Genomic DNA, 22,443 nt, shown 5'->3' with positions numbered 1-22,443 from the left:
AGACTTCACAGAATATCTCACAACAACGGCCAGCAATTCTGACCAAGGAAAAGGGGAACAAATCTCACCGAACAGAACTAACAGCTGATCAGCCCTATCAGCAATAAATTACACCTAGTGTTGCCGTTGGTTGACCAGAGCATGCAACTCATCCTTTAAAGCTGTGGTCTATTTATGACTTTCCGGGGCTACGAGGTTGAAAAATAGGGATAAAATCATGTACAGAATTCTGTACAGCAAACGCTACCCGAAACCCCACCTATACGGCGTGTATGACCTTGAGAGCTTCAGTCAACGCTTGAATTTTGCAGTGGTAACATCCGGTTTGCTCTCTCAGAGCTGAGCATATTTGTCGAGAAGGATCGAGCAGAAAAAATAAATGACTTGGCAGGGATTCGAACTCAAGGCCTCGGAATGTTGGGGCCGATGTCTTAACCGCTAGGCCACTCCACCCAGGGTCCCCACTGGTTTTTAGAAACAAAATTCCATGACTTTTCCATGACTTTCCATGAGCCTCAATAACATTTTCCATGACTAGATCCACAGGTCGCCATTTCCGAACACGCAAACTTTTTACGTCTTGTCACTGCCAGTTTTGACACTGGCTTGCTTTGCACTGAATTTGAGTCAGTTTCTACGCAGTGTCTCTTCGACAAGCAAGTCAAGCATTTGCTACGCAGTCAGATTATCGGTAATGTTTGCTGGTCCTGTCATTTCACTAAACTGGACCAGCCACTGTTTGTATCCATCTGCACTTTCGTAAATTCCGTTTCGTAACCGTCACTGTGACTTGACGAACTGTCATTTTTTTCACCGCGATACACAGTTCATTGCGAAGATCTTCCTTGGTAATTCGTTCCAATTCCGCATACTTTTTGTTGTCAAGAAACAACTCGAAAGAAAGTTTCAAACTCATCATCCTCCATCTTGCTTGTCGAAGCGCTAAAGTACTTTATCGATGCAAAAACAAAAGCAGAAAACTTTGACGAAACTGACTCAAATGCAGCGCAGACGACACGACGAGATAACGGAAGGAAGTGAGCCTCGCTTTGGCTCATGTGCCGTTAAAAATACCGTTATTCTCGTATGCAAATACGAACGAGAAGTTGGTCATACGAACAAGCCTTGTGCTGGTGACGCAAATCGCTGCTGGCTGGGGGGGGGGGGGGGGGGGGGGGGGGGATGGCTGGGCAACGAAAATTACCGCTGGCGCGCTAAAGGTTAATTTTTTTTCTTTCTTATTTTTGTTAAATTTCATGACTTGAATTGAAATTCCATGACTTTCCAGGCCTGGAAAATTAAAAATCAAATTCCATGACTTTCCAGGTTTTCCATGACCTGTACGAACCCTGTCCACCAGTGTTGTCAAAGATAAAAAAAATTGATAATTTTATATCTTTCTACGCTTGAATTGCCATTAAAATTTGCCTTTATTTGCAAACATGTTTCACGGAATCGCAGTACATGTTTACACCGTCATGCTACACGACATCTGTGATATCTCTATTTACAACATGCAAGAAAAATGAGAACAGTAATTGAATCTCTCCAAAGCTCTGTGCAGTTGAAAACGACTTCTAAGAAATAGTTATACATGTATTCACTTCTGAACAATGGGCGGATAGAGATATAAATCATGCTGCTTCAAGAATAACATAACATTAATTCATATCAATGTTTTTCCTTCTTTTTCTCGATTGGCCCAGTAGCCAAGTGGCTAGGACATGCGACACGGAAGTCTCGAGGTCGAGAGTTCGAATCTTCGCCGGGGTGTTTATTTTTTCCCCTTGATCTCTCTTGAAGATAAAATATGATCAGTCTTGAGAGAGCAAACCGGATGTTATCCCTGCAAAATTCAAGCGTTGACTGAAGCTCTCAAGGTCATACACGCCGTATAGGTGGGGTTTCGAGTAGCGTTTGGTGTACAGAATTCTGTACATGATTGTATCCCTATTTTTCAACCTCGTAGCCCCGGAAAGTCATAAATAGACCACAGCTTTAATGGGATGCTTAAAATGAACTAAAAAACAAAAATTCTCGTCTGCGCAAAGCCCAAGCTCCTTTCCAAATGATAATAACTAGATCGTTATAGCATTAATTTGTAACTGCTCAGTACACCATCAATATTTCTGAGGCAAATTTCCAGTGTACCTTGCAATGTTTCTACCAATTAAACACATTAAAAAAAAGAAAGCAAAATGACCTTAGAATAGGAAGGGACAGTGTGTGTGGGGGGAGGGGAGGGGGGGCTCTGTACAATTTGAACGTGATAAAAAGGTGGGTCGGGATCACAAGGTTGAGATGCTGAAACTCCTGAGACATCTAAGCACTCTGTGGGCTGCCATGTAACTTGCTCACATCATTCCTGCTCAAGTAACATTTCCTCACATCACAATCACACGGTCATTTGGCCATTCTCTGTGGGGTGGAGGTGCCAACACAAACTGCACAGATTGCAAACGCTATTAAAAGTAGTACATGCATGCATGTATTTCAAGTTCAACTAATGGTGCTTATCAGTTAGGAAACAGTACATTATTATTTCAGCCCCCCCCCCCCCCCCCCCTTACATTTATAACTGTCAATTGGAGTCAGAAAAGTATCCCTTTTTGGTTCTGAGCGTTGTATAGTATACGTCCTTTTAACCTGATATAAAATCACCCTGAGCATTCTTATGCCTTGGACATCAATTTTGAAAGTGACTGCGAGTAGGAAGTCACATTTTTTTCTCTAAAAGTTACCATCCTTTCATCCTGACGTGCCTGTCATAGCCTAAAAATGCAATATGTTCATACTTCTGTATGCACCCCCAGTCCACTAAGGCCTTGCAGTCATCCATACTCACACACTTCCACTCACACTCTCTCTCTTCACCTTTTTGTACCAGGGTATCACTGCATGGATCATAGGATGCAACAGTTCCATACAAGAAAACTTACAGTATATACAGAATATCTATACCCTTGAAAAGAAGATCCAAAGCATAACAATTTATTTACTGCAATGATTTTACCGCTTTGGGAAAAAACATGATCCTGGAAGTTGAACCTGGGGATCAGACCCCATGCACTTGCTGGTAAGTTAGTACGAGCAAAATCTTGCCGATGTAGACTGCTCTTGGGATATTCAAATATATATAAAAAATAACAGCAACAGCCGAAAATGACTTCCTTAACTCTGTGCCATCACATCAAAAGAAAACAACCTTGAATATATTCTTGGTCAACAGAAATGATCATTGGTTTTAATATCAATTTCCCAGTTATACTGGTTTACAGCAAAGCACAGTTTTCAGTCATTTCTAAATATTTCAGCTTGTAAAAAATAAGAAAAGAAACGGATTCTCCACAGCATTCAAGCCGTTTTAATTGTGGTGGTAAGGTATAGACAGGTGATGCTAAATATGAATTAACATATTCCCTTAAATAAAATGTGGTACATTTGTCATGCAAAGCGTGCACTGCCGCTGCTGGCTAAAAACCAGCGTACTTGTATCATTATTTAAACAAGAAAACCAAAAGTCTGACAATTTGTTCAACAATTTACAGAACACACAATGAAAATATTCAGCTGTAAGTGTAAGTACATATACAACAACAGAAAGTCAAGCCGCTGGAAATACCTGTAACATCAAATAGAACATTTGACTTTGGTATGCATCAACTTTCCAACACCATGTACCGTATTTGGTTTTATGCCTTTGAAAGTCTAAATACTGTCCAGTCTTTCCCCCTGGAACTCTGTATCATCAAGCCAAGGAACAAGAACACTGTGGAATTTGGAACACACCATTCTTACAAAAACACACGGCTAACACAGTGAAGAGTCTACAAGTGAAACTGCTGCCATCAACAGGAAAGTCTGCTGTGCTACAAACATGGAGAGAACCAACAAACAACCAAGGAACCATCTTTTCTTTGCGTCAGGGCGTCTGTGCCAATTGACTACCACAACTCACAGAAAAGCTGGTTAGCTTCACAACATCCTCGAGCGAAAGTGAACTGGCTAGTTTCCAGAAAGTCAACAGAAAACCTACTCATTTCTTGAAGTTTAAAAATAAAGGAAGTTCACCTTTCACTTTCAAAATTCAGTCACCAAGACATATGCAGGTACCAGGACAACCATTGCCTCTGCAATTTTCCTTGATCAGTTCTTTGTCCAGACACATCATCACAATGCACACACGTCTGAAGCCCATGTTGTCAAGATCTTCCATGCTGGTCCAGAGCACACACAAAATGTTACAACACATAAATTAAAAGATCAAGAATTCTCTGAATAAGTGAATTATTTGCCATTCAATCCATATCCTTACGGCTTAGGCAGGGTGAAACTGCACTGTTTCAGCTGAATTTGTCGATGCGTCAGTCAACTTTTCTGAAACCTGCTAATTACTGCACAAACATCCCTGTGCTTGACCTTCTAAACGTGCCACTGTTCTGAGCCATGAATACCTATTACAGCTCACACTCAACAAATCAAATTAACTTGCCATTACGAATTAGGAACTGAACATAGATTGTTATACAAGTACGTTTTGGTTGAAGTCTGAGATTTCCTGTACACACTGTGACTAAAGTAGCGTTTGTTTGATCAGCCCTAAAAAAGCACACACAGTGAAATGCTGCAGGATCACAACAGCACCTTTAAACGGCTCAGTTATATGTCCCATCTGGGCTTGTGGCTATTGTCAGATCGAGATGTCACCATACCTTTCACGTCTCAATTGCTGCTCACTTTTAATGCGGTCCAGTAATGTTACCGTGACGAGTAAAAATATTCTTGCAGCATCAGCTCAGATTGTCTAACTTTATCAACAAGTTTGTGCCCGTCAAGCTGGATATCAATATCAACAGAAACTGCACTGAATGGGTCATGCTAGTTTAGCGCCGCATGTTCATATTCATATTCATGAGGTTGTAGCCGTAGTGACTTGCGTAGACGTTAGGCTGAGTTGGGTGTTGCTGCATCTGCTGCTGGAACTGCTGCGGGTGCATGTTCATGTTCATCATGCCCATCTGCACAGGCATCTGCTGGGACTGCAGCTGGGTGAGGAAGCCAGCGTTAGTCAGGTAGCCGGGGTTCATCATGGGCTGTTGCATGCGGTACCCATTGTAAATGTTCACAGCGTTCATAGGGTAGCGCTGCAAGGTGCCTGGTTGAATGGTCACGTTGGGGGTGAAGGTCATGTTGGGGTTGACGGTGACGTTGGGGGTCACGCTGGGCGACTTTCTGACCGTGTTGCTAGCCGCAGTGGACGATGGTCTCTGTCTTTGCTGGTACTTGGCCCCGCTGGAGCCCCCACAGGGCACGCCGCTCATCAACGCTGCCTGACTCATCTGCTGGTGCAGGCTGACCACAGGGGGGGTGGTCATGCTGCGCATCAGGCCTGGTGGTGGGGTCATGGTCACTGGGGGTGGGGTGGTCAGATTGGGAGGTGGAGTCATCTGGTTCTCCGGCACGATCTCCATGATGCCGTTGGTCAGCTGTTGCAGCTTGGCCAGGGAGCAGTGTGTAGGGTATCCCCCTGGCCCAGGCACTCCCACCCCCAACTGCCCCCCGGCAACAAGGACACGCGCCGAGTTCTGCTGAGGGTTGGGTGCTTGCTGCTGCTGTTGTGGTTGTTGTTGAGGAGGTTGTTGTGACTGTTGTTGTTGTTGTTGTTGTTGTTGTTGCTGTTGTTGTTGTTGTTGCTGCTGCTGTTGTTGTTGTTGCTGCTGCTGATGCTGTGCGACCTGTTGTTGCTGGGTCATCATGGAGGGACTGTAGGGGGAGTTGTGGGGGTAGCTGACACTGCTGGTATGCACAGGGGAGTAAGGGGTGCCACCCTGCATCATGCAGACCGTGTCCATAAACCTGGTCCTCATGTTGGTGTTGTAGGTCATGGCCTGCTGTGCGCAGTCCGTGTAGCCTGCAATGCACATGGCCCCCATGTCGGCAGAGGTGATGTGGGGCGGGGAGCCCAGGCCTAGCTGTTGGTCCATGTCCACATAGCTGTTGTTGGACATAGGGTTTTGTCCCATTCCTCCAATGCTGCCGCTCGCTTGCTGCTGAGAATACACACTGCCCGGACCGCTGCCAGTAGAGCTACAACTGGGATTGCGATGGGCCCGAGGGGTGGGGGCAGACACAGGGGTGGGGGGAGGGCCCTGAGACGGGGGACCCTGCTGAAGCTGGGGTGGGGTAGGCGGCTCCACGCTTCCCATGGACCTGTTGTCGCAAGGCGTCATGGGCTCTGGCGTCGTCATGTGCTGTCCCTGGGGTGTGTGCTGCTGAGGGGTGTGTCCCTGTGGCGTGTGTTGTTGAGGGGTGTGTTGCTGAGGCGTGTGTTGCTGTGGTGTGTGTTGCTGTGGTGTGTGTTGCTGTGGTGTGTGTTGCTGAGGTGTGTGCTGTTGCTGCATGGAGGATAAGGACGGGGGAGTCAAGTGCTGCTTCTCTTCAAGTTCTTCTAGATCCTTCTGCAGAACCTCGATCTGGTGGTCCATGGAGGAGGGAAGGGAGGTAGGTTCTGAGGTCACCCCACGCGACACACCTCGCATCGGGCTGGCAGTTTCCCGAGACAGTTCTACCTCAGCCAGCGAAGGCTGAGAATCCATGGTGTCATCATCTACCTCCTCTCTCTCTCGTTCCTTCTCCAGAACAGGCTCAACAGGCTCACTTTTCTCCTGCGTGGGGCTGTCGAGGGGAGAGGATGGGCTCTGGGGGGTGGCTGGCCTGGGTGCTGGAGGGGGAGTGTTCGGGGGAGGAGGATCATCATTATCAGACGAGGAGATGGAAGAGAGAGAGTTGTGGCTGTCCTCGCTGTTCAGGTTGGGAGGACTGACTGAGCGAGGCTTTGGGGATTTCTCAACTGGGCTTGACACCGCCTCCTCCTCTGGTTCTGGTGAGGAAGGGGGACTACCTGGGCTGGAGGGGGAAGAGGAATCAGTGAGGTTGGTGCCTTGCACGTGATCTGCACGCTCGGCCTGCTCCAAGTCCGCCACAATGTCTGCCAGGTTTTGAGATGCCTCCACAGTTTCAGGGTCTGGAGGCCTCACCACCTCCTCCTCGTCATCCTCCTCTTTGCTACTGTCTTCAGACTTTTTAGAGCTGTCATCATCACTGCTGGAATCGTCATCGTCATCATCACTGCTGCTACTGTCTTCACTACTGCTGTCACTGCTGTCACTGTCTTTGCTCGTTTTGGCCTCTGCCGCCTCACTGCCCTTCTTTTCCACAGAGTGGTTTTTGTTGATGTCCTCTTTGCACACTGCAGACGACTTTTCCTCACTTGGTGCTTTCTCCTCTTTGTGATCACTTCTTTTCCCCTCCTCTTCCTCCTCCTCCAGCTCCTTAGCAGAATCAGGGTCATCCTCCTTGGACGTTGTTGTGTCTTTGCCGCCCAAGAAAGGTTTCTCCTGCTCCGCCTTGCTGCTTGTCTGCCTGCTGACGTCGTCCTCATCATCCTCTTTCGAGGATGTGTGATTCGTGTCGCTGGTCCTGTTTGGGACTTTGGCGTTGCTTTTCACCGCCGTTCCATTTTCCTCTTTGCTCTTCTGATTTTCCATGTTCAGCATCTCCTTTTCCTTCTCCAACCGGGCTCGCCTTTTCCAGTGCATCTGAAACAGAAATTATATCAGCACTGTTAGATTTCTTCTCCCATGATCATGATGTATTTTTACCAGAGACTGATTATTTTGCTGCAGGCTGGTAGTCTATTTTGTCAAAAGCCTCCACAAACCACAACAATCAAAATTTTAAATACTTCTTTAAATGTAGCTGTTTTTCTCTCTCCATAACATGAGATGATTTAGCGCACATTAACCCAAAACAACGATGTGTCATTTTCTATTGCTTAAACTAAAGGTCAGGCTATGTTTCCCCTTTCAAATTCATCAAATTAATTAAAAATTTTAATAATAAATTTTCATTTGATTAATATACTTACCCAACTCACATATAGCAATTAACCCATAGTTCAGTGCTGATACCGCTGTACGCGTCCCCTTAACAACAAGGAAGACGCCTCTAAAAAAGAGTGACCGAGACCCGTAAGGGTATCCAGGCCAGCCCGTAAGGGAGGCTGCCTTCCATATGCGCGCGCATATGCCGCCATCTTGTCATTCTACACGAAGCCCAACTCACTACTTTTTTAGACCCCCATACCCCCCACAGCGGGGAGGCGGGAGGGAATAAACGATGTGAGTTGGGTAAGTATATTAATCAAATGAAAATTTATTATTAAAATTTTTAATTAAATTACATATCTTACCCAACTCACATATAGCAGATTGCTACTATAGGAGGAGGGTACTTACCAACTTAAGACCGCAGGACCTGCCCTGCAGCCACGAGAGCCGGCAAAGCCGCACTGCCATCTTGCCGCCTTGCCGCAATGTCCCTCAAATAAAAATTGATGAACACGTCCTCAGATTTCCAATAAGCCGCCGCCAGGACCTCTGATAGGCGCCCTGAGCGAAGCACGGCCACAGAAGACGCCCAAGCCCTCGCTTCGTGCGTCCTGGCTGACGTAAGAGGAAGCACCGCCCTGACCTCGCCAGACTGGCGTTGCCACCATCCATACGCTTGCTTAATGGTCAGTGAAACCCATTTAGTCAAGGTGACCTTCGAGATATCCTTCGCCCGCACAGTGTTGAGGGATATAAACAATAATCTCTGAGTTTCCGAGCGAATCGGCGAAGACCTAGACAGGTAGCTGCTTAACGCCCTGACAGGACAATTTGACAGATCGGGGTCTCCAGGAGCGAGTATATCGCTCAAGGGTGGAATACGAATGCAAGGCGAAGCCTGACCGGGCTTTTGATTTTTAGCGAGAAAATTAGACGTAAATTTCAAAGAGTAGGAGCCATCCCTCTCCAGGGAAATATCTTTAGCGAGACCAGAAAGAGCGTGCACCTCGCTACCCCTCCTAGCCGTGGCGAGCAAGACCAAAAACAAAGTTTTTCTCGTCAAATTAGGTAAACTAGCCAACCGGAGAGGCTCAAAGTCCTCCGACGCAAGGAAACGGAGAACCACAAACAGATCCCAGGCAGGGAGCTGTGATCTTGAGAGAGCCGCGTCAAGGGCAGCTCCCTTAAGCACGCTTGAAATGACACCGTCCAGAGTGATCTTGCGACCGAGCTGTCTAAGAGTGGAAGAAATCGCAGACCTTCTAACTCGCAGTGACGAAGGAGAGACCCCCCTACTAGCCAACCAAGAGAGGTGGTTGGCTACCTCCATGGACCTTGGGGAAAGATGTTGAACCTTATTCTCAGAGCACCACTTGGCCCATGCAGCCCAATGAGAAGAGTACACGGAGCTAGTTGAGTCTCTGTGTGCTTTCTGTACCAGTTTCAGAGTTGTGGCCGAGGCCCCGGCACGACGCAGAGAGATTCTGACAGAATCCAGCCGTGAAGCTGCAACGCTTGTGGATTCTCGTGCGGGACCCCTGACCTGGGCTGTAACAGGTCGCCCCTTCGAACGCCTAGAGGAATGGGTGGGCGCACTGCCAGCCGCAGAAGGTCTGGATACCAGTGCTGGCTGGGCCAAAGAGGAGCCACCAGCACCAGAGCTGGTCTTTCCAGATCCACTTTTCTTAGCACCTTCCCTAGCAGGCAAAACGGAGGGAAAGCGTAAGCCTGCAGATTTGTCCAATCCAGATCCAACGCGTTCACCGCCCACGCCAGAGGGTCCGGGAACGGTGAGACGAAAAGGGGGAGCCTGGTCGAGAATCTTGTTGCAAACAGATCTATGCAAGGCTTGTCTACTTGAACCCAAAGACGGTCCAACGCCTGGTGGGAGAGGGTCCATTCTGAATGCAGAACCTTGTCCCCCCGACTGAGGGCATCCGCCAAAACATTGAGCGTGCCCTTCAGGTACTTCGCAGAGAGAAGTATGTTGTGCGAGCTGCACCAAACCAACAGACGGCAAGCGCTCTCCGACAGCTTCTGCGAGCGTGTGCCCCCCTGCCGATTTATGTAAGCGGCCACAGTCGTATTGTCCGTGTGGACTTGGACATGACTGCCCCCCAGAAGCGGCAGGAAAGCCCGTAAACCCAGAGACACAGCCTCCAGCTCCAGCACGTTTATGTGCTGAGGAGCTTGGGAGAGATCCCACAGACCGGAGGCTGTCTGATCGGCCAGATGAGCTCCCCAGCCTGTCATGGACGCATCTGTAACTAGAATGTTCTCCGGCGCCGGAGGAACGATCGGAACACCCTGAGAGACCCAGGGGAGCAGCCAAACACTTGTAGTGTTGCTGAACCAACTCCCCAGTCCTACGCGAACATTCCATCCCTGAGAGGCTTGGTCCCACTGCCTCCTCAAAGCCGCCTGAAACGGCCTCTTGTGGACCCTGCCTAGAGGCACAAGGGGAGCCATCGATTCCATCTGCCCCAGTAGGGAGGACAACTCCCGGGCCGTGGACACATTCTTTCCGTTCAACAAGCGAACCAAGTTCTGAAGCTTGTCCACCCTCTTTTGAGAGGGGCGGACTAACCACTCCACCGTATCGAAATCCATGCCCAGGTAAGTGAAGCGTTGGGATGGTTCTAACTCTGACTTCCCTAGATTGACTGTAAAGCCCAGCTGAGCCGCCAGGTCGAGGACCCTTGCAGTATGAGTTCTGCACATGTACTGATCCTGATGCAGATTCATCCAATCGTCTAAATACGCCCGTAGGCGTACCCCCTCTTGTCTGACAAGAGAGCAAAGCTGGCGAACGACCAGCGTGAAGATCCAGGGGGCCAGGGAAAGCCCGAAGGGGAGTGCCCGAAATTGAAACACTTTCTCGCCCCACAGAAAGCGCAGCCATTTCCTGTCTTGAACGTGCATGAGCACATGGAAAAATGCGTCGGTGAGATCCACCGACGTGGCCCAATCTCCCGGACGCAGAGCTTCCCTTACAGAGAGAGGAGTCTCCATGACAAATTTGACTACCCGTAGGTATTTGTTCAGGGTGGACAGGTCCAAAACAGGCCTCCATGCCCCTGAGGCTTTGGGCACCACGAACAGCCTGCCGTAAAAGCCGAGGGACTCTCGATCTCGAACTTCCTCTATCGCACCCTTCAGGAGTAGGGAAGCCACCTCCGCATGAACGGCTGACTTGGCTTCCGGGTCTACGGGGTATCTGAAAGGCGGAGGTATCCTGGACAGAGGCGCCTTCCCCTCTGCCCAGAGGAGACGGAATCCCGAACGCACTATTCCCAAAATCCACCGGCTGGACACCAGGCGTGTCCAGGCGGCCAAGGCCCTGGAGGGGCCACCCGCCGCCACCAAGGCGGGGGTTACTGGGAATAGTGGCTCGGGAGACCCTCATTGGGGGTGAGGCTTGTGCCCCGACCCCCGAGAACCCCCAAAGGAGCCTCTCTTCTGGTAAGGCGCGCCTCGCCCCCTACCCCGAAAAGAGGTGGACTGATTTTGCATCTTGCCCCCCCCAGACGAAGAAGGCTGAGCCTTATTCTGAGAGGTAGGCTTGCTCTGAACCTTTTGAAAGCCGTGGTGAGCAACCCTTGCAATAGCCAGATCCCTAGCGTCCTGGGTTTCCTTCTGCAAAGCGTCCAAAGAGGAAGCACCCAGCAGCGACCCTTCCGTAAAAGGAGATACCTTAAGTCTGTCAATGGTACCCCTGTCTCGGATCTTTGAACCCGCCAAAAAGGCAGTTCTGCGGGAATGCACAGCATGCCCGTAAAGCCTGGCTGACAAGCTCAATTGTTCCTGAGAGACCCTGGCAAGCGTCGCCAACAGAGTTGTCACATCCTCCTGGGAGGCGTCGTAACGGAACTCAAACGGGTCTAACGAAGAAGCGATAGACCTAGACAAAGAGCGTTGGAGAGAACTAGAGACGGAACCCAACTCGAGCAAAGATCTACCCGTCTCCTCCAAAGCCTGAAGAGCAGACTCCGTGTAAGGGACTACTCTATCCCTGGCATACCCGTCCTCCCGCAAAGAAAGCAGTTCCGGAGTCACCGGTAGAACTGATTTCGGCAAAGCAAAAGAGTCAAGTAGAGTGACGGGACGAACCAGCAGTTTAGAGCTCTTAGAGAGCGCAGAACAAGGAACGTGTTGCCCCGCTTTAGCCAACCAAGGGTCCACCACCTCCGGAGCCTCCCCGTGCTGTGACAACAGCGGAAAGGCATCGGACATAGCTCGACCTCTCGCAAAAATCTTCGACATCTCGACCGCCACAGAGGAGGACTCCCGGAATCGGAACGAACTTTTCGGTTCCTTAGCACTCCTGAAATCCCCTAAGGCAGAAGGAGGATGGACAAACTGAGATTTGTTCACCGCCACCTCCTCCTCGAGATATTTCGAAGCCACTCCAGCCGCCAGAGCCACCGCATCTGACAGCTGCCGTGGCAAAAAGAATCCAGCACCTTCAGCCTGAGAGGCGGCACCGTCATCCAGGTAGTCTCCGTGCCCTTCCGTGCACTCCGGAGGCTGGTCCCCGTACTGACTAACAGAGTCAAGTCCAGAACCAGCCATACTACCACCAACTTCCTGCCCCCTGGGCGGAAGCAGATGCCTTTCAACCTGACCACAGTCTACTGACGAGGCGGGAAGAATAGGAACATCTGTTCGCTTGTCAGAGCCCTTAGCACCCACTGACACCCCGACTAAGCGGTGGATATCAGCCAGTGTTTCAGAACTTTCACCTGGGATTAGACCCGAGGCTACTCCCTCAAGACAACGCTCACGTGGAGTACACATACCTTGTGAAGAAGAACGGACACCGGCCGGAGACCCCACGGGAGCCTGAGAGATCCCATCCTGAGACGCATGCACGTCCGCCCTCGTAACAGTAGCAGAGGGAGGCAAACGAACACTGGCCAGCGACGACGCACCCCCGACACCTGCCGGCAGCGCACGTAGCTCCGCCTTTGTTGACGAAACTTCAGCCGCTAAAGCCGACACCTGTGAGCTTAATGTCAAAAGCAAAGAGGCAACATCCACAGATGCGAGCCCAGAACCTACGGGCGAGACATCCCTTACAACATGCTTAACCCCGAGCACAGGCTTCTCCGCAGGTTTAGCCGACGAACCGGAAACTCCGGGCACGTCAACAACAACATCACTACATTTTTTGGATTCTGAACCAGAAAGAGACACGGGCGTATCGCCGTGCGATTTAGAACTTCTAGAACTTCTAGAACTTTTCCTAACGGGAGAGGGCGAAGCAGCTACATGTTTAGATGTTGACCTCTTCCCGTCCGCATTGTCGGCCATGATGAAAACAACTCACAAACAAATTTGGAAAAAATTTTGTAAGTCCGAAAACAAGCCAACAATGCCGCCAAAGTTCAGGTAAAAAATGGAAAGATCTCACCTCAACAGCAAATGCGAAGTCCGGAGACAAGAAGACACCAAGGGGAACACAAACCAGGTCTGGAAGACCAAGCAAGTAGGCTGAAACACAGCCGGAGCGTACCAAAAGCGTCCAGCTCCACTGATCGCTGAGAGTAGAATGACAAGATGGCGGCATATGCGCGCGCATATGGAAGGCAGCCTCCCTTACGGGCTGGCCTGGATACCCTTACGGGTCTCGGTCACTCTTTTTTAGAGGCGTCTTCCTTGTTGCTAAGGGGACGCGTACAGCGGTATCAGCACTGAACTATGGGTTAATTGCTATATGTGAGTTGGGTAAGATATGTAATTTAATCTTTCCTAGGAGCAGAGAATCAAATCTTACCTTGACAAGCTTTGGCTTTTTAGGCTTTTTGGGGCCAGGGGGTCGGCCGCGCCGCTTTGGTGGCACAGGTTCCAACTCTGTACTGCCCACCTCTGGTCCCGAGTTGGCTGCAGGATCCTTGGAAACCAGTGGCTTGCGTTTTGGCTTCCTACCAGGCCCTGGCTTCCTACCGGGTCCAGGCTTTCTACCAGGCCCTGGTTTGCGCCCTGGACCAGGTTTCCTGCCTGGCTTTAGTAACCTAAGCACCGGGTCCCCTGCTTCATCCAGGACCGGACTTGTCTTTTTGCTGGGTTTGAGATTCTGACCAGTACCTCCCACTTCATTAAATTCAGCATATGCGTTTTTCGGGGGCCTGCCCCGTCGCTTTGGAAGTCCATTGGTGGCTGGTTGTGGTGGAGACTGTTTCTTTATTTTGGGTGACAGCTTGCCGACCACCTTGGGCGATTTGTTGGTGGAGCCAGGTGGCCGACCTGGGGGCCTCCCTGGCACCTTTTTCTTTAGCTTGGTGACCTTCATGGTGGAGTCGTCTTCCAGCTTGGCCTGCTTGGCCAGCGGTGACAGGTGGAGGGGGGAGTGGAGGGGTGGGGTTTTCACAGGTGAAACCAGGGGAGGAGACCTCAGTGGTGAGTTCACTGACGGAGATGAGATGTCCACTCTTAGCGGTGTGCGTGGTGATAGGTGTGTCGGCGATCTGACCGGTGACCTGATGGGTGATCCCAAGCGGCGATCTCTATCAGGGCTGCCTGTGAAGCTGTAAGGGCTCTTCTTTTGCACTGTCATGCCTGTAGGAGAAAAGAAATGAATGCATGTATTCCAAAATTTGTCCTGCAGGAAAAACAACAACAAAGGAAGACGGCAACAACCTAGGACACAGTCTCCCAACACTATTACATTTCGAGCACTAATAGCATTCATGCTTTCTCTCTGAAAACACCCCATTAATTCTCACTTACCATGAAATACTGATTTAAATCACAGTATAATTTCACCACTCAACACAAACATTCTATGGCAATCTCCCAAATACGCCCATTTTGGTATTTGCTATCAAATCTTAAAACATTTACTCTTCTCACAGAATGTCGTCTCTCCCACGTGGTAATATCAGGAGACGGCCAATGTTATTCCTGTTGAAGACATAATTCAGGGCTTACAACTGAAGAAGCCTTACCTCTCACAGCCACACTGCTGAATTCCCCCTTGAAGCGTTTGTGCTCCAACTCAGGACTGAACCCTCCTCCACTCAGCAGTCGTTTGCGACCCCTCTGACCATTCTGAAAGAAACGATCATAACAATCAGAGGCCAAATACTCTTCCTCCACTTTCCTCACAGCTTAATGCTTAACTTTGGTTGTAATATCCGAATCACACAATATTCTCAAATTTGATCATGTTGGTTGCTGTCGTGTTTATCCTCATTTTTTTTGTTTAAAACAATATCCTTCCTTCAGGTAGTATGTCCCCCTTCTATTGCTTTTTGAAGCCCCCCGGAGGAGAGAGATCTTGTTTAATTTACGTCTTTCCTTCATCCATCCTTATTTTCTTTTTCTTTTGTTTCTCTCTTTTTTTCCCTTTCTTTTTTACTGTGGGCGGGGGGTTTCGTCTGTTTGTCCATTTCCTCTGTCAAACTGTGGTAGCTCTTGTAGTTTAATTTGATATACTGATGTATTATGTTAACAGTTCAATCCTCTCAAAAAGAATTCAAGTCTTCACATTCATTTGGAAGGTTTTAATATTCTGTTACATGCAAAGGCACCTCATTTTGAACTTTAAACATCAACTGAAGTAACAGTCTTCACATGCAAACTTAGTGTGTGAGTGAGAGTGTGTGTGTGTGTGTGTGTGTGTGTGTGTGTGTGTGTGTGTGTGTGTGTGTGTGTGTGTGTGTGTGTGTGTGTGTGTGTGTGTGTGTGTGTGTGTGTGTGTGTGTGTGTGTGTGTGTGTGCGTGTATGAGAATTACTCATAGAGAATAGCTGTATTTAACCACAAACAGACCCCTACGGTTATTGTTTATTTGTTTGTTGTTGTTGTGTTTTGATGATGCTTACACATGAATATGTGTAGACGTGTACAGTACAGAGAGGGTGTAGCTGCAGGCTCTAGGTATATAATAGGAATAATTCAAAGACAAGATGGGCCATGAATCATAAGACAAAGGCACGCTACCTAATCCTACCTGAAATAACAAAATAAAATCAAAAAACGAACATGATGCCATGCAAAAATAATGTGGTAAAGTTTTAAACAACCATTTAACACAACAGAAATCAAGGCAATGCCCATGAGCGTAAAATTAAATCCAAACAAAATTACCACAAGACCAGGAAGTTATCCATGTAACTGTATACCCAGCACAAAAAATGAAAAAAAGAGACAAAAGAAACAATGATCATGGATCGGCACAGTAGCATTTTACTCACTCATGCGCACACCAGTTCTAGCATATCCAGAAATCCATACCAGTAGCACTGAGGTCACCTACTCTGCTCTCTGTGCTCTCACAACTGATTCACCTTAACCGCTTGTTATCAATTTATGACAGGAAAGTACACCATCCATGCCAGAAGGGGTTGAAACTTTAAAGATTACAAAATGGAACTGGTCTCCCTTTGGCAAAGGGAGACTAGTTTGGAGAAAGATGAATTGCCCGATACAGAGAACTGAAAAAAGCCATTGTTCCGCTGGACCATATCTGGTGTAACATGACCTCAGAAAGAGATCATCTAGCCTGAAGGTAGCAGGGATGTCGTTAGGCGTCGGACATCGGACATAGACCGATTAAAAGGCTCAAATGTCCGATTCACTTAGCCGCATGGCGGTCAGATGTCCTATCGTTTTCAACTGAGCGCGGTCATTGTCCGATAAGAACTCCATTCCTTCGGACAGCGCGTTATTTGATAATTTTCCTTTCATGATAATAATCTTCAAAAAGTGACCAAGCGCTCTCGCGTACAGGTGCACTGAAGTGCAGATCTTGCGTTTTACGAACCGTTTGCGGTATGAGCTGTTTGTGTACATCCGTCTACAGCACTAAAGTTAGGAGAACGGGAGACAACTCCAACTGACCAAGGCTCGCGTAGGCTTTAATTTGCTTTTGGTTAGAGTTGAAGCGCACGGCACTGAATTATGCCACCGAAAAAAGCTAAAGCCTGCCAAACAAACAAAAAAGCTGAACACGTTTGGCGTTTCAACGCCATCGTGTGCTACATTAGGGCCAAGAAGAACATGGGAAAACACGGCTAGCAATAGCATAATTCCGGAAAATGACAGCGCCAATGACAGTGTCGCCGCTGAAACCTCCACAATCACGGAAAGTAAAAATTCGTGACTTGAAGATGTATGTGTCGGTACAACAGGACATTCGCACAGACGGTCTTTTAATAAGGTTAACTATTCATGGCTGACCCTGTTTAGTACTAGTTGGTTAGAATTTGACAGCAAAGAGACCATCTATATAGGTAAACTGTTTTGTCGAACATGTCAGGAAATCATGCAGTTTGTGTGCCAATCAAAGTAATTTGTTTGTTTGTTTGCTCAACGCCCAGCCGACCACGAAGGGCCATATCAGGGCGGTGCTGCTTTGACATATAACGTGCGCCACACACAAGACAGAAGTCGCAGCACAGGCTTCATGTCTCACCCAGTCACATTATTCTGACACCGGACCAACCAGTCCTAGCACTAACCCCATAATGCCAGACGCCAGGCGGAGCAGCCACTAGATTGCCAATTTTAAAGTCTTAGGTATGACCCGGCCGGGGTTCGAGCCCACGACCTCCCGATCACGGGGCGGACGCCTTACCACTAGGCCAACCGTGCCGGTGCCAATCAAAGTAAGAGTGCTGAAGTTTTTGGTTGCTTTTTAGTTTGTTTGTTTCTTTTTTGTGTGTGTCCTGTTTGAAACAAAAGTAATCAAACAATATACGCACACAATGTTGGTGCATATATTGATATGTGTGTGTGATCATAATTTTGTGTTTTGCACAAAATTATAATGTCCTATTAAAATGTCTGAAAGCAGTCAAATGTCCTATTGATGCCGAAGAGCTCAGGACATTTGTCCTATAAGTATGAATTTGTGGCAACATCCCTGAGGTAGTCATAACTTTTATCTGCAGAATGAAAGTGGAACCAGCTCTAGTGCCTTTCCTCCTTGTTTGACTTTTTGCGATGAAGAAACTGAGGTCATCTAAAGGTACCTTGCGAGGTGGGGTTGGGGTCCTGATGGGCGACTGGTATTCTTCTTCCTCTGTATCTTCATCATAGGCTTCCTCTCTCTCAGCAGTCGAGGTGCTCGCAATCAAGTCATTCATTTCGTTCAACTATAACCCAGCACCAAGCCAGGGGGAGAGAGAGAGAGAACGGGGGCAGAAAGAAACATGGTGAATACAGCCACAGAAAGTGAAAGCAAAAAAAAGAAAACTTTTAGCAGGCAATAATTAAATCATAAACAAAAGACATATATTGTGAGAGTTACTGCTTCCGTTTAACTACAGGAATTACGACAAAAAAGACAAATACTGTGCTAACTAGCTAAAATATATAAACAAATAATGAAATAAATAGGAGAGAAAGGGATATTCAAGTGAACACTGTATTATGCTTTCTAATAGATAGAAACCAGCTCAGCTGGTAATCCAAAAGCACAAAAAAACAATGTTGTACATAAGTGTGCACTGTCATTTCTGGTCTCAAAATGGGATGCTAATCTTGACCACAATAAGAGGCACAACATTTTCAAAATCATCATACTAAAATGAAATATAGAAGGCATGCAAAAATAAGGGGGATTCTACAAAATGTCAACAAAATACAATCATCAGATTTAGTTCCAGTCACAGTCATAACGTGCTGTGCTTTCAAGTGTGTGTACAACACCACTAATCAAGCATTCCAGAAATACTACACGTAAAAGTTTAAGACATTCAGGGTTGATGAGAAGTACCACTAATCTAACAGCAGCTGAAACATATAATACCCAGGATGCTTTTACAACACTTATTAAGGAAACTGTTCCCAAAATGCACACTTTTTTTCAACACAGAAAAAAAAGAGAAAAAAAAACCCCATGTCCAAACATATTTTGAGGGGGGCCAAAATTAAAGTTATCCGTAACATAGATAGCAAGAAGGGAAACATGCTGATTCATAAAGTAAAAATTGGTCTTACAAAAAGAGAGAAAAAAGAGGGAAGGGAAGAGCCAAAGAAGAGAGGCTCTTCTGTCTCATCAGCCTTCTGCCACTGCACGGACTCACCTCACTCCCAGAGAGTTCAAACTCTTCATCCAGGGAAGCTATCGTTATCACAGGTGTCCACCTTAGACATTCTGGGTCAAGGGTCAGTCGCGAGACCGATCGAGCTTTCTGTTTCTCGATGTAGTCTGAGACGATCTTCGGCCGCTGGATCATCACCAGTCTGCACACAATACATATTTCTCTCTTCAAACTTGATTTCAGGTAACCTACATACTAATAAACTGACATTGACCATGTGGGAAAATCGAAAATTTGATTAATATACTTACCCAATTCACATATAGCAATTTACTTCAGTTGAGTGCTAGAACGCTGAAACTACACTCCACCCTGGTAGGGGGGAAGTAACCCTAAAAATAGAACGGCCTTGAACAGTCACATGACCATCTCTGACCAATGGTTACCTTCTACATGCATTGCGCATGCGTACTCTCGCCGCCATGTTCTTCATTCGCTCGAAGCGCCCCTTTTATTTTTAGGGGATCTAAAGCGGGGTAGGCGGGAGGGACTTTAGTATGTGAATTGGGTAAGTATATTAATCAAATGAAAATTTATTCTTAAAATTTTCGATTAAATTACATATCTTATCCCAATTCACATGCAGCAGATTGCTAATTAAGGTGGTGGGATGCTCACCTATGAACTTGGCAACAATTGCCCTGCTGCTACCATCGCTGGTAGCGCCTTGGTACCATCCTGCCGCAGACTGGAAATGTCGCCCTGTGAGATCCATGGTTTTAGCCACTGCTCTGTGGTCTGCTGAAACCAGCTTTCTAATTGAACCGAGACCTGCCATCCCTGGGAGGAGGGGTTCCAAATCGAATTCAACGCTGCCTGAAAAGGCCTCTTGTACACTCTGCCCAAAGGGACAAGCGTGGCCATGGATTCCATTTGACCGAGCACTGAAGCCAGCGCCTTGGCCGGAGCTTGCTTCTGCGACGCTAACGATTTCACCAGATTTTGCAGTTTGTCGATCCTCCTCTGTGAGGGGCGAACTGACCAATCTACCGTATCGAACCTCATTCCCAGATACGTGAAGGTCTGGGATGGTGCGAGTTCTGACTTGGTTCGGTTTACCGAGAAACCCAACTCGTATGCTTGAGACAGAACAAGCCGAGTATGGGCGCTGCAAGCTTCTCGATCCTGATGAAGAATGAGCCAGACCTGTTTACCCCCATAAGTGTTTTGGAGTAATGCTCAGCCCCAAAAATAGTAATCCTGGCACAAAAATAGTAATCATCCAGCATTCGTCGCCAATTACAAAGCACATGACAACTGTGTCCGTGAAACGCAATCATGCACATATATCCATCATTCACAAACAAAACACATCAGTCAGTTTTTGTAGTCATCATAATTTCAAAGAAGATCACATCAAAAGCACGTGCATCACTGATTCTTTTTCTTTTGCTTGTAGTAGGCCTTTTTCAGTGTGTCAAGCGCTTCTCTACTGTACTTGCGCTTGCCGAATGAGTGAGGGCGAGACTTTCACCACTAGAATAAGGCTCTCCAGCGTCTCATCAGACAGACATGATCTCTGGTCAGTCCTGTGCTTTTTCACTCCATTTTGCCATTGAAAAAAACAATGCCAAACATGTGAGTTGATGTAAAAAATAATTTTTTTTTTTTTTTAAATTTATGAAAATCGTAGTCTTGACACGGATAGCGGAATGGCGTATTTTTTGCAGAAAATCGTAATAAATTACGCCAAAATCGTAAGGGTAAACAGGTCTGATGAGCCAATCGTCGAGGTAAGCTCTGAGTCGTACGCCTTGCTGCCTGACTAGGGCACACAGCTGGCGTACCACCATCGTGAAGATCCAAGGAGCAAGAGATAGACCGAAGGGAAGAGCCCTGAATTGGTACATTTTCTCTCCCCACCGAAATCTCAGCCATTTCCGGTCTGATGGGTGAATGAGGATGTGAAAGTATACGTCTGTCAGGTCGATCGACGTCACCCAGTCTCCTGGCCTGAGTGCGTCTCTGACTGACGCTGGTGTCTCCATTGTGAACTTGATTTGTCTCAGAAATCTGTTCAGGGCAGACAAGTCTAAAACCGGGCGCCAGCCCCCTGAAGCCTTTGGTACCACGAAAATTCTCCCATAAAAACCTGGGGAGTTGTAGTCCGTTACTTCGTCTATCGCCTCCTTCTGTATCAGAGACAAGACTTCTACTTGTATAGCTGTCTTTGCTTCCAGCTTGACGGGAAAATTGAACGACGGTGGGACTCTGGTTAAGGGAGCTTTTCCCTCCTTCCAGAGTAGCCTGAACCCCGTACGCACTATACCCACTATCCACTGACTGTTTACTTTTAGCAACCAAAGTGGGAGGGCCCTTGACAGGCCGCCTGCCACCAAAGGCGTGGTGGATGCATGGGCTAGTGGTTCGGGGACGTATCATTGGGGCTCCTTCCAGAGTAGCCTGAACCCCGAACGCACTATACCCACTATCCACTGACTGTTTACTTTTAGCAACCAAAGTGGGAGGGCCCTTGACAGGCCGCCTGCCACCAAAGGCGTGGTGGATGCATGGGCTAGTGGTTCGGGGACGTATCATTGGGGGTGTGCTTTGCGTCCAGACCCCCTTGAATTGCCGAAAGACGGCTTCTTCTTAGGGTAAGGCGCGCCTCTTCCCCGTCCTCGTGAAGAAGAGCTGGCTTGTGCTGACCTGCCCCTATTCGCCGAAGAGGCGGAAGGTTTAGGCGGTCCGTAACTCTTGCTCTGAGGCTTAGGAAAGCCGTGTTGCGCTATCTTGGCTATAGCCAAATCCCGATCGTCGCGGGTTTGCTTGTGGAGCGCGTCGAGCGACGGCTGTCCCAACAAGGCACCCTCCGTGAAAGGGGATAACTTGAGAGCCTCAAGCGTGGCTTTATCTTGGATCCTGGAACCCGAGAGAAACGCTGACCTGCGCGTGTGCACGGCATGAGCATAAAGCTGCGCAGAAAGACGCATTTGTTCGGCTGAAACTTTGGCCAAAGTAGCGAGCAGCGTCGTCACATCCTTTTCACTCGCGTCATGACGAAACTCAAACGGTTCCAAGGACGTAGTGATAGAACGGGAGAGGGACCTGAGTAGCGTTTCCTAAAGAGAAGCTAACTCTAGGTTGTATCTCCCTCTTTCCTCCAATGCTACGAGAGCCGACTCTGTATAAGGAACAGCTCTGTCTCTATTGTAGCCATCCTCCCTGAGTGTCGCTAACTCCGGTGTAACCGGAAGTGGAGCACGTGGTAGAGAAAAAGTGTCTAAGAGATTGTGTGGCTTAGCGTTCAAAAAGAACTTCCGGGCAGCAGCTTGCCCGACATAAGGGGTTGGCTGTGCGGAAGCTAGCCATGGCTGTGCTAGCTCTGGTGCCGGACTATGCGCTGATAGTAGAGGCACTGTGTCCAAAGGCACATATTCCGAGCGGGAATTCGTAGCCAGAATCTTAGACTTCTCATACGCCACTGAGGGAGATTCACGAAACTTAAAAGTTTGTTTTTCTCCCTGTGTTGCGCGAAAATCTCTGACAGCAGAAGGTGGTGGT

The 22,443-nt window shown here is 47.9% G+C and overlaps 1 protein-coding gene and 2 long non-coding RNA genes across 6 annotated transcripts in view; all 3 read right to left on the bottom strand.

The window, feature by feature from the left end:
* The window catches only part of LOC138959325 (uncharacterized), a 282,799-nt gene that overhangs the window by 77,962 nt on the left and 182,394 nt on the right, over positions 1-22,443 (bottom strand). The gene's annotated exons all lie outside the window — the stretch shown is intronic.
* LOC138959312 (uncharacterized) overlaps positions 1-22,443 on the bottom strand; it is a 110,255-nt gene that overhangs the window by 29,540 nt on the left and 58,272 nt on the right. The window lies entirely within an intron of this gene.
* The window catches only part of LOC138959309 (histone acetyltransferase KAT6B-like), a 41,611-nt gene continuing 19,760 nt past the window's right edge, over positions 593-22,443 (bottom strand). For 3 of the 4 annotated variants that reach the window (XM_070330730.1, XM_070330733.1, XM_070330731.1), the window contains exons 15-19: positions 18,922-19,081; positions 17,866-17,988; positions 14,837-14,939; positions 13,666-14,447; positions 593-7,598 (exon numbers count right to left, since the gene is read on the bottom strand). In XM_070330730.1, the coding sequence (XP_070186831.1) occupies positions 4,884-7,598; positions 13,666-14,447; positions 14,837-14,939; positions 17,866-17,988; positions 18,922-19,081 (3,883 nt within the window). In that variant the 3' untranslated portion in view covers positions 593-4,883. The remainder of the gene's footprint in view (positions 7,599-13,665; positions 14,448-14,836; positions 14,940-17,865; positions 17,989-18,921; positions 19,082-22,443) is intronic. The other variant, XM_070330732.1, reaches the window with a different exon arrangement.

The sequence above is a fragment of the Littorina saxatilis genome, linkage group LG2 (assembly GCF_037325665.1).
Source record: "Littorina saxatilis isolate snail1 linkage group LG2, US_GU_Lsax_2.0, whole genome shotgun sequence".
NCBI classification, from domain to species: Eukaryota; Metazoa; Mollusca; class Gastropoda; order Littorinimorpha; family Littorinidae; genus Littorina; species Littorina saxatilis.
This window is presented reverse-complemented; position numbering and strand designations above follow the sequence as displayed.